Source organism: Narcine bancroftii, chromosome 12 (assembly GCF_036971445.1).
Source record: "Narcine bancroftii isolate sNarBan1 chromosome 12, sNarBan1.hap1, whole genome shotgun sequence".
Lineage (NCBI taxonomy): Eukaryota > Metazoa > Chordata > Chondrichthyes > Torpediniformes > Narcinidae > Narcine > Narcine bancroftii.
The window spans coordinates 63,310,633-63,327,278 of record NC_091480.1 but is presented as its reverse complement, the minus strand read 5'-3'; the positions used below and the strand labels follow the sequence as shown (position 1 = coordinate 63,327,278).

The 16,646-nt window shown below is 47.9% G+C and overlaps 1 protein-coding gene across 9 annotated transcripts in view; it reads right to left on the bottom strand.

Moving 5' to 3' along the window:
* Nucleotides 1–16,646, bottom strand: part of LOC138747322 (tensin-2-like) — a 263,792-nt gene that overhangs the window by 198,424 nt on the left and 48,722 nt on the right. The window contains exon 2 of one of the 9 annotated variants that reach the window (XM_069906432.1): nucleotides 15,510–15,627. The exons of 7 other annotated variants lie outside the window; for them this stretch is intronic. In XM_069906432.1, the coding sequence (XP_069762533.1) occupies nucleotides 15,510–15,560 (51 nt within the window). In that variant the 5' untranslated portion in view covers nucleotides 15,561–15,627. Of the gene's footprint in view, nucleotides 1–15,509; nucleotides 15,720–16,646 lie in introns of those variants that run through there. One more of the 9 variants, XM_069906431.1, reaches the window with a different exon arrangement.

Genomic DNA, 16,646 nt, shown 5'->3' with positions numbered 1-16,646 from the left:
TGAGAGAGAGAAAAAAACGAAGAGAGACCCAGAGAGAGAGAGAGAGACCCAGAGAGAGAGAGAGAGAGAGAGAGAGAGAGACCCAGAGAGACAGAGAGAAACGGAGAGAGAGACCCAGAGAGAGAGAGAAATGAAGAGAGAGAGAGAGACCCAGAGAGAGAGAGAGAAACGAAGAGAGAGAGACCCAGAGAGAGAGAGAAAAACGAAGAGAGAGAGAGACCCAGAGAGAGAAAAACAAAGAGAGAGAGAGACCCAGAGAGAGAGAGAAAAAGGAAGAGAGAGAGAGACCCAGAGAGAGAGCGAGAAAAAGGAAGAGAGAGAGACCCAGAGAGAGAGAGAATCAAAGAGAGAGAGAGACCCAGAGAGAGAGAGAGAGAGAGAGAAACGGAGAGAGAGACCCAGAGAGAGAGAGAGACAAACGCAGAGAGAGACAAACGCAGAGAGAGAGAGACCTAGATAGAGAGAGACCCAGAGGGAGAGAGACCCAGAGGGAGAGAGACGCAGAGGGAGAGAGACGCAGAGGGAGAGAGACGCAGAGGGCCGCAGAGGGCCGCAGAGGGCCGCAGAGGGCCGCAGAGGGGGAGGGCCGCAGAGGGGGAGGGCCCGCAGAGGGGGAGGGACGCAGAGGGGGAGGGACGCAGAGGGGGAGGGACGCAGAGGGGGAGGGACGCAGAGGGGAGAGGGACGCAGAGGGAGAGAGAGGGGGGGGGGAGGAGGAGACAGGGAAGGATGGGTGGGGGTGTTCCAAAGGAACCAGAGAAGTCTATATTTATGCCCTCCAGTTGGAGGATGCCCAGTTGGAGATGTTCCTCCAATTTGCGGGTGGTCTCTGTCTGGCAGTGCCTGAGACCACACGGACAGAAATGTCAGCATGGGAATGGGGGCGGGGAATTGAAATGGGCGACCACTGGAAGATCCCCGCTCTTGCAGCTGAAGCAAAGCGATGCCACTGCCAAAAGGTCACCTTATGCCATCTGTGCTCATGACACTTATGTTCCCCATAGCAGGCACCAGGTACCAAGGCATTGAGCTGAACATTGAAAAGAAAGATCCAGAAACAAAAACCCTGCAGATACTGAATATCTGAACTAAAAGAGAAAATGCTGTCAACACTTAGCAGCCTCTGCAGAGAGAGAAACTGGGTTAATGGTACACTCAGAATGCATTTTTTAACATAGAGCACGACAGCACAGTACAGGCCCTTCAGCCCACAATGTGGTGTCAGTCCATGTATTCCTCTTTTTCCTCTCCGCCATCAGATTTCTGAATGGTCGATGACCTCACTTTTTCTCTCTTCTTTTGTACTAAATTATTTTTTTTAAGTAATGTGTTTATGGAAATGTATATATATGGCAATTTTGGCAATACTGCTGCTGCAAAACAACAAATTTTGAGACACGTGTCCATGACAATAAACCTGATTCTGATTCTAAAAGGGTAAACCCCACCCCTAGCTAACAAGTCTCAATGATGAAGATGCTTTGAACTGGGAGCTCATCCAGTGGTGGCAACTATCATCAAATTTTTAAAAAATTTTTCACACTATGAACCATATCAACCAAAATATGTACAAATGTTTCTCATTAAATTTACACAGTGGTCTTTTCTCCCCTTTTTTTCCCCCTTTCCCTCCCTCCTTCGACCCCCCCTCCAAAACCCATAAATATCAACATATACAAACCATCATCAAATCTTGTGGGTAGACGTTACACTACCCCCAGTAGTTCCAACCTTTTCCTTCCCACTCACATCCCACTTTAAGTACTCCCTCTGCCATCGGTGCTCTGTGATTAGTGAGGGATTGCTTAAGGTGGGATGTGGGTGGAAAGAAAAGTTTTAAAAACCACTGTTTTAATCATCCCTAATTGACTCGTTATGTGGACAGTTTCATAACTCAAAGGAAATAGGCCAATGACAATTTTTCTCAAGCAAAATATTTCATTAACAATTGGGTCAAGAGCAATGATTCTCAACCTTCCCTTCCCACTCACAGATGGCAGAGGGATTACTTAAGTGGGATGTGGGTGGAAAGAAAAGGCTGAGAACCACTGCACTAAGGTGACCTTTGACAGGTTAGAAAATGTGCAGTTTGTGGTGCAGAAGCTTGGAACATGTAAAACCCCCGGGTTCTTTGATTAAACTGAGGAAGTAGTTCAGGAGCCTGGGAGATGGAACTTTCTTGTTGCAAAATCCAGGCAGAAAGGGAATGACGAGGCTCAGAAATGTGCTTGCTGCATTCTCACAGATGAGAAACTACTTTTGACCCCACCGCTTGCTTGTATTTGGGAAATTCCTTCAATGCAACAGAAATGTACCTGGGCACTTTGCAGGTCTGATCATGGATCACAACAGGCAGTGCTACGTGTAGGCATTAGTCAAAACACAGAAATCCCTCAAGGTCGCTGCACAGGTTGATAGGATAGTTAAGATGGCCTATGGGATGCTGGGATTCATTAATAGGCAGATTGAATTCAGGAGTAGAGAGAGGTCATGTTGCAACACTACAAATCTCTAGTGCAGGGGTGGCCAAACCGCGGCTCACGAGCCACATGCGGCCCCTTTAACCTTTAATATGAGGCTCTTGGAAAATTTAAATATTCTATAAATTTCGACCCCCCCCCCCTTCACCCGCCCGGTCTCTCCCCCTCGTCCGTCTGACTCACGCTGCCCCCTCGTCCGTCTGACTCGCGCTGCCAGTCTCTCGCCAACCTGACTCGCGCTGCTGGTCTCTCACCTGCCCGACTCGCGTCTTTAATAGCCTGACATTTGTAGCATTGTATTTTAGACATAAAAATATAATTATAATAAGACTAATTTTGTAAGGTGGAAATCTGATTAAAATCTCTAATTTTTTGGTTTACCTTTTTTTACATATTTGTGTCTTTGCGATTACAGGAACTAATACAAATTAACAGTTTAAAAACTGCAGGCAGGAATAAATATTATCGCATTTAATATGCATTTCTTAAAATTTTTGTAACAATAAAAACGTATGTGTGAATTTTGTTCATGTCCTGCGGTTCTCGAGCATCTGAGGCTTTATCATTTGTGGCTCTTACATTAAGCAAGTTTGGCCACCCCTGCTCTCGTGAGACCACACTTAGAATATTGTGTTCAGTTTCTGGTCACCTCATAACAGGAAGAATGTGGAAACTTTGGAGAGAGTGCAGAGGAGATTTACCAGGATGCTGCCTGTCTTATGAGGCAAGATTAGCATAGCTGGGACATTTTGCTTTGGAGTGTAGAAGGATGAGAGGAGACTTGATAGAGGTCTACAAGATTATGAGAGGCACAGATAGGGTGGACAGTCACTGTCTGTTTCCCAGGGCAGGAATAGCAAACACGAGAGGACATGTGTACAAAGTCAAGGGAGGGAAGTTTAAGGGAGATGTCAGGGGTTCGTTTTTTTTCTTACACAGAGAGTTGTGGGTCACTGGGACGGCTTGCCAGGGGTGGTGTTGAAGGGGTGAAACATTGGGGGCATTTAGAGACTCTTAGACAGGCACATGGATAATACTTTTATTTAAAGGAATATGTGGGTTGGCACAACATCGAAGGATGAAGGGGCCTGTACTGTGCCAACTCAGCCAGTCTCGTAGCATCCATAGGAGGTAAAGATATATTACCGACGTTTTGGGCCTGAGCCCTTCCTCAAGGCAAGGACTGGCTCAGCACTGGGACTTGCAAGAAAGAAGGAAGAGGGATGCCAGAAAGGGTTAAAAAGAAGATTCTAGACCTCAAGGCCCAGAGTATTGGATGCATAGTCCACCAGAAATGGGGAAATCTGGGTGGTCAACAGGCTGGAAATAAAGGAGGGGAATGATTTGAGTGTGTAGGCAAGACAATATGGTAAATTGGATAAGCAAGTTTGCAGATGACACAAAGATTGGAGGTATTGTGGACAGTGAAGAAGGTTTTCAAAGCGTGCAGAGGGATCTGGACCAGTTGGGAAAATGGGCTGAAAAAATGGCAGATGTAATTTAATGCAGACAAGTGTGAGGTGTTGCATTTTGGAAGGACAAGTCAAGAAAGGACCTACACAGTAAATGGTCGGGCACTGAGGAGTGCGGTAGAACAGAGGGATCTGGGAATACAGATACATAATTCCTGAAAGTAGTGTCACAGGTGGATGGGGTCTGTAAAGAGAGCTTTTGGCATATTGGCCATCATAAATCAAAGTATTCAGTATGGGATCTGGGATGTTAAGGTGAGGTTGTATAAGGACATTGGTGAAGCCAAATTTGGAGTATTGTGTGAAGTTTTAGTCACAGGAAAGATATCAATAAGATAGAAAGAGTGCAGAGAAGATTTACTAGGATGTTGCCTGGACTTCAGGAACTCAGATACAGGGAAAAGTTAAACAGGTTAGGACTTTATTCCCTGGAGCGTAGAAGAATGAGGGGAGATTTGATCGAGGTATTTAAAATTGAGGGGGATAGACAGAGTAAATGTAGGTCGGATTTTTCCACTGAGGGTAGGTGAGATACAAACCAGAGCACATGGGTTAAGGGTGAAAGGAGAAAAGTTTAGGGGGAACTTGTTTCACACAGAAAGTGGTGGGAGTGTGGAATGAACTGCCAGCTGATGTGGTGAATGCATTTAAGAGAATTTGTACAGGTACATGGATGGGAGGGGATGGTGGGCTATGGACTGGGTGCAATTCAATGGGACTAGTGCAGAAAAATGGTTCGGCACAGACTAGAAGGGCGAAGGGGACTGTTGCTGTCCTGTAGTGTGCTATGGTTCTAAGACAAGGTTACGATGTTGAGAGAAGAGAGGCAAGACCAGAGCAGGATTTGAGAAGCAAGGAGGGCATCATTAACTAATGATGATTATTAATAATGAGCACCTGTCCCCATGTGCATCATAAGACCATAAGTCATAGGACCAGAAATGAGACCATTTAGGCCCATCGAGGCTGCCCCACCATTTAATCATGAGCTGATCCATTCTCCCACCCAGCCCCATAACGTTTGATTCCCTGGCTCATCAAGAACACAATCTCTCCTTAAATACACCCAATGACCTGGCCTCCACAGCCACCACTTGTGGCAACAAATTCCACAGATTCACCACCCTCTGGCTGAAGAAATTCCACTGTTCTAAGTGGACCACCTGAAGTTGTGCCCCTCCTTCCCATCAGAACATGGCAACAGAGTTTTGAGGCGCTCAAGTGAGTGGAGTTATTTTATGGAGATTATTGGAGGAGGCCTACATCCAATTTCCTCTAACTAATCCCAAGAGCACAGAGGCTCTGTAGCTGGCATCTAACAAGTTGACTCAGCACATGAGGAGGATCAAACCTGGGTCAATCATGTTTTGCATGCATGTTAGACCACACTTGGAGCACCAAGCCTCAGCAAGGAGATATGAGCTCACAAGATCACAAGACATATAGCAAAAGGAGGCCCATCAAGTCCATTCCACTGTTCTAATCATGAGCTGATCCATCTTCCCACTCAGCCCCACTCCCCCACCTTCTCCCCGTGACTCTCGATGCCCTGACTAATCAAATACCTGTCAACGTCTGCCTTAAATACACCCAACGATCTCACTTCCACAGCTGTCTGTGGCAACAAGTTCCACAGACTCACGACCCTCTGGATAAATAAATGTTTCTGTGTCTCTGTTTTAAATTGACGCCCTTTTATTCTGAAGTTGTGCCCTCTTGTCCTAGACTTCCCGACCTATGGGAAACATCCTCTCCACATCTTCTTTGTCCAGGCCCTTCAGCATTCGAAATGTCTCTATGAGGTCTCCCCTCGTCCTTCTGTACCCCAACGAGTTCAGTCCAAGAGCCGACAAACATTCCTCATATACTAACCCTTTCATTCCTGGTATCATTCTTGTAAATCTTCTCTGAACCCTCTCCAACACCAGCACAAATAAGGCTCAGATAATAGGATAAGCTCATATAATCCCGTAGGAGCCAAAATCAGGCCGTGCTTTCTGAGAACTGAGGTCAGCCACTGAACACCATTTCAATGGCAGTCGGCCAGACTTCCTGGGAGCAGGAGGGTTCGCTGGCACTGAATGACATCACACTCGGGCATCAGCTTTGCCATGAGTGTGGATAACACCTTTGCAGCAGCGACATCTTGTTTCTGTGGTTTAACAGTCACTCTGCTTAAAGCTTCTGCTTGGAAACTACAGCCACTTTGTGCACACAAAATCGGAATATTCAAACAACAAAATATTAAAAGTTCATCCCTCTGCACCCCTCCTTCCTTCACCCCAAACTTTGTTTTCCCAATTCACAGAATGCAGCAGAGCCTTGTACAAACATACAAACAGGCATCTTTTTATAGCCTGGGCCTAGCCTCACCACAGACTTACACCCCCACCCACAAGGCAACAAAGCGACCCTGTATCCCTGCTCATGACGGGAAAAGCTCCTGCCACACCCTGGGCGAGAGGAAACAGAACAAGCATTCATCGGCGACCGTGCCGGGGAGATGCTGCAGTAGTAGACAACAGAGCCAAAAACAACAGACGAGCCCTCACTGGGCAGGCCTTGTGTGGAATGCCTTGACTTCAAGAAAGTGAGGATGAAATGGGTAGAGTGAAAGCCACGTGGGGCAAAATCAGTCAAAGGCGTCACTGTTCGGATTACTCGAACAAGGTTCATTCAGCCTCGATGCTTGTATGTGAGGGGGGTGGTGGGGGAGGTCCTTATTTTGCTTATCCATTTTCTCAGCAATTTGAAATTAGCTGTTGCCTGTCAGGCCTGTCCCTTACTTTGCTCTGTAATCTGCGCTCCCCAGCCTGCTGGTTTCCTCATTCAGGTTCGCAATTCTTCCAGGTGTCTGAATGCCTCGGTCTTTCCGGCAGCTGGTTAGCGCAACGCTATTGCAACCCGGGTTCACATCACCTTCTCTCCATGAATTGCACGGGTTTGCTTCAAAATGTACCAGGGGAGGGGCGTGGTGGGTCAATTGGGCAGGACGGGCTCGTGGGCCGGAAGGGCCTGTTACCGTGCTGTCTGTCTCATTTGGGGGGGGGGGGGGGGGTGGAATGTACTTCCAATTTATTAAAAAGGGCTTGATACAGACCAAATACTGACTCTTGATCCAGTGAAAACACTTTGGACTAAATCTTTTTCACTGGTACGTGGGGAGGTTTGCTGGCACCCGAATGAACTGTGCCCAGTGCAAGCGCTCAACTGGGGTACAGTTGGGATGCGGTGTTTTAGTTCCCAGAAGAGTAACCCAGAGTGAAACACGAACGTCTGCAGATGCTGAGAATTGTAGTAAAAACACAGAAATGCTGAGGGTTCTCAGCAGATCTCGCAGCATCCAGAGGACTTTGAAAAAGGACTCAGACAGGCCAAAATGTTTGTTATAGATTTGTACTTCCTATGGACACTGTGAGATATTGAATAGAGAACATTGCAGCACAGTACAGGCCCTTTGGCCATCGATGTTGTGCCGACCTATAGCTTCCACCTAAAAAAACTGAACCCTCCCTACCCCGTAACTCTCTATTTTTCTTCCATCCATGTGCCTGTCTAAGAGCCTCTTAAATGTCCCTAATGTTTCAGCCTCCACCACCATCCCTGGCAAGGCATTCAAGGCCCCCACAACTCTCTGCGTAAAAAAAGCTTACCCCTAAACATCCCTCCCTTCACTTTATACAGTCGTCCCCTGGTGTTTACTACTCCCACCCTGGGAAACAGGGCACTGACTGTCCACCTTATTGATGCCCCTCAAATAATCTGAGTTCCTCCATCATATCTATGTTTTTAGTGATCCCGAGGCCTAGAGAAACCATCCTCGATGGGGTCACACGGCTCCTCCCAGGTCCATAGCACATTTAAGGGGGGGGGTGGAAATGGACTGAAATCATAAAATATTTTTCATGTTTATTTGGGTGGCACGGTTGGCATAGCGTTTAGTGCGATGCCTTTACAGCACCAGCGACCGGGACCAGGCCTTGAATCCCATGCTGTCTGTAAGGAGTTTGAACATTCTCCCTCCCATGTCTGCGTGGGTTTTCCCCGGGGGCTCCGGTTTCCACCCATCCTTCAAAAACATACCGGGGGGGGGGGGGGGAAGTGGGTTGTAGGTGAATGGGGTGTAAATTGAGCGACACCAGAGCAAGATGTGAACATGATCAGGAATTATTTTTAAAAACCATCTGATCAATGCTGACTCATCATAAAACCCCACCTGGTTCACTCGTGCACAACCTGGTCTGCCCTCGATGTGATTCCAGACCCAAAGAGGTTGACTCAGGTATGTCTAGCAAGCTACTCTTTTGGGAGCATAATTAAGGATTGTCAGTGATGGCCCAGTTTACTTGTAATAGATGATTGTTCTTAGACAAAGGACGGTCCAAACTCAACTTCATCACAATCAAATATTCTCCTTCCGACAGCCGTTTGCCGCCTGACAGTAGAGGGGTTAGACCAGCCATTCAGAACCTTTAGTCAGCTGGGCCCACCCCCCCCCCACAACTTTAGACTCTGCTCAAAGTTTATTTTCCCCCTTCCCAGTGAAGTTTTGGTTTCTTCCATACTTCTCTCCTACCGACGACGTAACAAAAAAATATCTATGTTGCGTGACTGTCCACCTTATTAACACTTACATGTGTTGTTGGTTAGAGAGTTACCTGCTGCAGCTGGGGCAGTGAAGCACAACATCCAATGCTGAGCTCAAATTAAGTTCTCTGCGATAGTTATAACTCCTTGCTTCCACATTTTGGCTCTAGCAGGATATTGGTCAGGGGATTGAGTTCAAGAGCTCAGAGGTTATGTTGCAACTCTACAAATCTCTGGTGAGACCAGACTTGGAGTATCGTGTTCAGTTCTGGTCACCTCATTACAGGAAGGATGTGGAAGCTATGGAGAGGGGGCAGAGGAGATTCACCAGGATGTGGCCTGGATTTGGAAAAAAGTCTTACAAGGCAAGGTTAGCAGAGCTGGGACTTTTCTCTGGAGCATACAAGGATGAGAGGAGACTTAATAGATTCTGAGAGGCATAGATAAGGTGGACGGCCAGTACCTGTTTCCCAGGGCGGGAGTCGCAAACACCAGGGGACGTCTGTACACAGTGAAGGGAGGGAAGTTTAGGAGAGACATCAGAGGTATGGGTTTTTTATACACAGAGGGTTGTGGGGGCTTGGAACGCCTTGTTGGAGGATGGTGATGGAGGCTGGAACATTGGGGGCATTTAAGAGACTCCTAGACAGGCAGACAGATGGAAGAAAATTAAAGGGTTACAGGGGTAGGGAGGGCTTTGTTATTTTTTGGTAGGATTCTATAGGTCAGCACAACATTGAAGGTGGAAGGGCCTGTACTGTGCTGTGGTGTTTTATTAGTGTTGCCCGGCACCCCTTACAGGGTACGAGAGAAAGAGAAGCAAAAGCGAGTCCCCTCAGAGTCACGCAGATTCGCCTCCAGCGCTCCCAGCCTCCGCAGCCACACGGGCCCCTGTTCTATCTACTTCGGCAACCCGAGCACCAAGTAAGCCTGCATGCTGTCACCTGACTTGCCTCATCCTTATGATCGCCCATGCGTAGGCTCCCATTCACACAGACACTCAAGGGGGTCACTGACTTGCAAGCATGTGCCCTCACACGCAAGGGCATGTCGGCATATTCCGCGTGCTTCCTCACACCACGCCTCTTGGTTTTCCATTCGGGACACCCAAGCAGAAGAACCCTCACCTTGAACTTTGGCTCCAGCTCCGACGTGTGTCCTGGTGCAGGGAGGGCACCTCTCTGCAGCCTGTAGCATACCCACGAGGCAGATCGCCAGCTCACCATTTGGGAGCAAAGCTGTAACCAGGAGACAAAGGCTCTTGGCGAACCAAAAATAATTTGTAGCGGGGCTGGAAAAAAAAACTGCTTGTTGCCCTTGAATCGTCCTGTGTGACTTTGTGTGACAGGAAATACACTTCATTCAGAGCAATATTTAGCCTATTCTTAATGGGGCTATTTCAGTGTCTGTTCATTGTCAAAACAAACACAAGGGAACAGGTGGTGTGAATGTGATCTCACAAGTATCCACAGAGTCAGCATCTGTGGGGGGGGGGGGGGGGGGTCAAATCTGCCACAGTTTGGAGCACAAGATGGCTATAAGGAAATTTCCATCCCCATCGGGCTTTTTACAACCTCAGGGAACCACAATCCATTCTGCAGCCAATGGGCACTTTTGGCAAATGTGCTTTCTGAATGACCGTATATTCTCATGTAATAGTTGACCCCTCCCACCCACTTTTCTTGGCCCAATAGTCACGTTCTTTCCATATGAACCCCTCCCCCTTCCATTTTTAGCCCTGGCCTCCCGCCCACTCTGACCTCCCAATGCCCCAGCTACGGATCCTCGCCTCGACCGCCCGCCGGAGCTCCCGATGCCCCAATCGCCCACTGTGCTCCCAAGCCTCAGATTCTTCACCACCAGCCGCCTGCCCATTGGGGCTCCCGATGCCTCGACCGCCTGCCCATCCGAGCTCCCGATGACATCCCGAATGCAGACTGATCAGCCGGCCCCAGCCATCTGAGGTCCTGAATGACACAGGCGGTCGAAAGGCTGACCCATATAAAAATCAACTCTCTCCCCCCCCCAAAAAATTTGGTCCAAAAAGCTCAACTATTACGTGAGTATACATGGTAATGTATCCTCATGGCAGCCATGTTGTGCACAGCATGATCCCACAAACAACAATGCGATAAGGACTGTAAAATTCTTTGCACCCATTTCAGGGAGCAAGTAGGACCTTGTTTTAATATCCCATCCAAAAAGAACCTTCTCAACCTTTCATCTCAGAGGCAAGAGCGCAGGCCAAGGAGAAGTAACGTCTCTTTGTGTATTGCACTCAACCCCAGCATCTGTAGGCTTTCTTGCTTAACTCCATCCATTCCTGGTCCATATACAAGAACATACGAAATAGGAGCAGGAGTCGGCCATCCGGCCCATCGAGCCTGCTTCACCATTCAATGAGATCATAGCTGATTTGATGATCGGCTCATCTCCACCTTCCTGCCTCTTCCCCATATCCCTTAATTCCCCGACTATGTAAAAATCTACCCAGCCTGGTCTTAAATATATTTACTGAGGTCGCCCCCACTGCTTCGATGGGCAGTGAATCCCACAGATTCATCCCCCTCTTGGAAAAGTAGTTCCTCCTCATCTCCGTCCTAAGAAAGGAGTATTTCAGACGGAGATGAATAGTGCAAGGAGTTTCTATGTTCTTCCCGAATCCATGAGGACTTTCCTCAGGGGCTCCAGTTTCCTCCCACCGTTCAAAACGTACTGGGGATGGAGGTCAATTAGGTGTAAATTAGACAGCACTGACTCGTGGGCCGAAATGGCCTGTTACTGTGCTGCATGTCTAAATTTAAAATCTAATAGCCTGAATACGCCTGAGATTGTCAGTCTGATCTCGGAAGCTAAGCAGGCTCAGGCCTGGTCAGTACTTGGATGGGGGACCGCCCGGGAACACCAGGTTCTGTAGGTTTCTGTGAGGGGCGCTGGACAACGTGGCGACTCTCTGTCTGCCTTACGGTGGATAAGCATTAAAGAATTTCATGTATGTTATATTCTAAATGTCGTATCACGTGACAATAATGGAACCTTTATCTCCCCATATGCTGAAGCTATGTCTCCTCATTCTAGTCTTCTTAGACCAGTGGTTCTCATCCTTCCCTTTCCACTCACATCCCTTACTAATCACAGAGCACTGATGGCATAGGGATTACTTAAGGTGGGATGTGAGTGGAAAGAAAAAGGTTGAGAACCCCTAATTTAGAAGAATGAGAGGGGATTTTATAGAAAGGTATAAAATTATGATGGAGGACCTCCGTTTTCTTCAGGCTGACTTCCAGGCCGAACATTTTGGCAGTTTCCGCAAAACAGGACGTCAAGCGCTGAAGAGCTGGCTCTGAATGGGCAACTAAAGCGGCATTGTCTGCAAAGAGTAGTTCACGGACAAGTTTCTCTTGTGTCTTGGTGTGAGCTTGCAGGCGCCTCAGATTGAAGAAACTGCCATCCGTGCGGTACCGGATGTAAACAGCGTCTTCATTGTTGAGGTCTTTCATGGCTTGGATCAGCATCATGCTGAAGAAGATTGAAAAGAGGGTTGGTGCGAGAACACAGCCTTGCTTCACGCCATTGTTAATGGAGAAGGATTCAGAGAGCTCATTGCTCTATCTGACCCAACCTTGTTGGTTTTCGTGCAGTTGGATAACCATGTTGATGAACTTTGGGGGACATCCGATGCGCTCTAGTATTTGCCAAAGCCCTTTCCTGCTCACGGTGTCGAAGGCTTTGGTGAGGTCAACAAAGGTGATGTAGAGTCCTTTGTTTTGTTCTCTGCACTTTTCTTGGAGCTGTCTGAGGGCAAAGACCATGTCAGTAGTTCCTCTGTTTGCGCGAAAGCCGCACTGTGATTCTGGGAGAATATTCTCGGCGACACTAGGTATTATTCTATTTAGGAGAATCCTAGCGAAGATTTTGCCTGCAATGGAGAGCAGCGTGATTCCCCTGTAGTTTGAGCAGTCTGATTTCTCAGCCCCCCCCACATCTCCATCGGGCACACAAAACTCAAAACGGTCAACCAGTTTACCTATCTTGGCTGCACCATTTCATCAGATGCAAGGATCGACAACGAGATAGACAACAGACTCGCCAAGGCAAATAGCGCCTTTGGAAGACTACACAAAAGAGTCTGGAAAAACGACCAACTGAAAAACCTCACAAAGATAAGCGTATACAGAGCTGTTGTCATATCCACACTCCTGTTCGGCTCCGAATCATGGGTCCGGCATCACCTACGGCTCCTAGAACGCTTCCACCAGCGTTGTCTCCGCTCCATCCTCAACATTCATTGGAGCGCCTTCATCCCTAACATCGAAGTACTCGAGATGTCAGAGGCCGACAGCATCGAGTCCACGCTGCTGAAGATCCAGCTGCGCTGAGTGGGTCACGTCTCCAGAATGGAGGACCATCACCTTCCCAAGATCGTATTATACGGCGAGCTCTCCACTGGCCACCGTGACAGAGGTGCACCAAAGAAGAGGTACAAGGACTGCCTAAAGAAATCTCTTGGTGCCTGCCACATTGACCACCGCCAGTGGGCTGATATCGCCTCAAACCGTACATCTTGGTGCCTCACAGTTCAGCGGGCAGCAACCTCCTTTGAAGAAGACTGCAGAGCCCACCTCACTGACAAAAGACAAAGGAGGAAAAACCCAACACCCAACCCAAACCCACCAATTTTCCCCTGCAACTGCTGCAACCGTGTCTGCCTGTCCCGCATCGGACTTGTCAGCCACAAACGAGCCTGCAGCTGACGTGGACATTTACCCCCTCCATAAATCTTCGTCCGCGAAGCCAAGCCAAAGAAAGAAGAATAATAAAATTATGAGAGGCATAGATCAGATAGAGGTAGGTTACTTGTTCCCATTGATGGGGGAGACCAGAACGAGGGAACATGGCCTCAAGATCCAGGGGAGGAGATTTAAGATGGAGATGAGGAGGAACTGCTTTTCCCAGAGGGGGGTGAATCTGTGGAATTCGCTGCCCATCGAAGCAGTGGAGGTGTCCTGAGTAAATATATTTAAGTCAGGGTGGATAGATTTTTACATAGTCGGGGAATTAAGGGATATGAGGAAAAGGCAGGAAGGAAGGTCTGCAGCCCTCCGTACCTCTCCCATCCACATAACTGTCCAAATTCTTCTCAAATGTTAAAACTCAAACCGAATCTGCTCTCATGACTCACAGGCCCACTTTTCTTCACTAAAAGTCAGTGGTTTTCAACCATTTTCTTTCCACCCACATCCCACTTTAAGTAACCCTTCGGCCATCGGTGCTCTGTGATTAATGAGGGATTGCTTAAGGTAGGATGTGGGTGGGAAGGGAAAGGTTGAAAACCACTGTTTTAATCGTCCCTCATTGACTCGTTATGTACACGGTTTCAGAACTCCAAGGGAAATGGGCCAACGAGAATTTTTCCCAAGCAAAATATCTCACTAAATATTGGGTCTGGAGCAGTGGTTCTCAACCTTCCCTTCCCACCCACATCCCGCCTTAAGCAATCCTTTACCAATCACAGAGCACCGATGGCATCGGGAATACTTAAAGTGGGATGTGAGTGGAAAGAAAAAGGGTTGAGAACCACTGTCTTAGACCTTTAAATTCTAAAGTGCAGAGTGTAAAAAGTGGACTGAGGGAATGATGAGCATTACACGACTCCATGACAGTTGTTGGGTTCTCTGCTGCATGCGAGTGCATTTCCTACAAGTCCAATAGGAACTAGCCCCAGTCGTCAGTCCCTGCGCAGACTGAATAATCACTGTACAATTATCACTGTGACCAGTGTCACCAACAGAAGGTGGCAGGCATCAATCCCCGTCTGACCTGAACTAGGACCTCGGTACCCATGAGAGTTGAAAGGAAGAAAGGATGTTGACTTCCAGCAAAACCTTTCACAACCTAAAATGACTGGCAGATGATAGATTGTTTCATTGGTGTAGTCAGTGTTGGCTTGTAGCCAACAGACAAAGAAGAACATCCCAGTAACCAGATTTCAGTTTCAGATGTGTTGTCAGCGGACATACATGACATCACATATAGCCCTGAGATTCTTTTCCCTGCAGTCCAGGCAGAATTACCACTTACTGTTAGTGCAAAAAAAAACTGTACTCAACGTACACATATAAACAAATGTAAACAAACTGTGCAATATAGAGAGGGGAAAAACCAGTAAAAGCAAAAGTGAGAGTCCTTAAATGAGTCCCTGATTAAGTTTGTCGAATTGAGGAGTCTGATGGTGGAGGTGGAGCAGCTGTTCCTGAGCCTAGTGGTGTGGGTCTTGTGGCCCCTACACCTCTTTCCTGATGGGAGCAGCGAGAACAAAGTGTGTGCTGGGTGGTGTGGGTCCTTGATGATCACTGCAGCTCTCCAATGGCAGTATTCCCCGTAGATGTTCTCGATGGTGGGGATGGTGTGATGTCCTGGGCTGTGCCCACTACCTTTTGGAGGGGTTTACACTCAGGGGGTATGGGTGTCCCCATGCAGCCAGTCAACACCAGTGGGATAAACTGCCAATCAGTCAGCACAGGAAGGAATATTTGTCAAGACACTAGAATAAGACCTCGCTCTCCTTTGAATTACTCTCCAAACCACTTAGGTCCACTTGCACAGACTGACAGGATTAATGCCTTCAAGGCAGCAGTTCTAAAGACCCAGCCCTCCCCTCTGCGCTGCTCTCAAGAGGCCTGGGCTGCCAGTCACGGCTGTTGGAAGGCGCACACCTGCAGGCAAATGGGCTACAGGTCTCGGGATTCAATGCCCTAACCACAGAACACACCCAACATCAATCACTGGACGAAGTCAAGCGGAGTCCTTGAAACCCGAGCTTGGAATCAGTGCCTGCAGTGGGTGGAGACGAGCCTGTGGGGGGGATGGAATCAAAATAATCCAGTCACTTGTTGCTTCGTTTACCGAAGGCTGCCTTGGAGGACAAGAATCAAACGCGGACAATGCAATAGAGAGCTGAAAGACTCACCCCGCTTCGCCCGGGCTTTCCAGGGCACTGTGTAGCATTTTTAGGCTTCATCCTGATGAAAGCACATCACACAAACAGCAGGACAAGGAAGGGGGTCAATAGAGAGCCACAAGCGCAACTAGAGAATGAGAAGGGATGATCAACAGCTTCCCGAGGCACAGCCCTGCCTCCCTGAGAGTGTCCCACATCCCCCTGATATCCACCCGCGCGTCTCCCCCACCCCCAGACCTCATCCACCGGGGCAGTCCTGTGTGAAAGCACTGACGCAGACACTTGGCAGATTAATCTTTCCACCAAAATAGACTTTGCAAAACTCCGACCCGTTTCCTGTCTACACCCACACTATTTAACTGCAGGAGGGGGGGTTTCTCCTGCTGCAAATTCCTGGTAATTCTCAGTTTTATTTAGAAACAAGTCACAGGAATGAGTTTGCATCAGGTTCCAAATCAGAGTGCCTGTTTCCCAATCTGAGTTGAAGGGTCGGTTTAACTGCGATAATCCATTAGAATGAGCCAATCTTTCATTTGCTGTTGAAAGTGCAGTTTTACATAGAAAACTAAATAGAGAATGAAATGATTCCTTTGAGTTTTAAATTCTCATTCTCTTTTCAAATCCCCTTACAGTCTCAGAATCCAAATTTATTGTCAGGAACAAGTCACGCAGCAGCCTCACAGTGTAAACGTTCACATTATGAACCATCTTACAACATTACAATAAAAAATAAATAGTGCACAAAAAGTGCAGCCATGTCTGTGGTTCATTATCCATTCAGGAATCTGATGGCGGAGGGGAAGAAGCTGTCCTTGTGCCACTGAGTACTTGTCTTCAGGCTCTGGACCTTTCCCCACCCCACCACCCCCCCCCCCCCCCCACCAATGGTAGCAGAGTGAAGAGGTCATAGCCTGGGTGGTGGTGGGGTGGGCGGGGGGAGTCCTTGAGGATAGAGGCTGCTTTTTAAAAACACCACCTCATGTCGATGTCCTTGATGAAGAGAAGTCTGGTGCCTGTGATGTTGCAGGCCGAATTAACAACCCTTTGGAGTTTATTCTTGTCCTGAGAGTTGGTACCTCCGTATCAGGCAGTGATACAACCAGCCAGAATGCTCTCCATGGCCCAACAGTCAAAGTTTACTGGAGT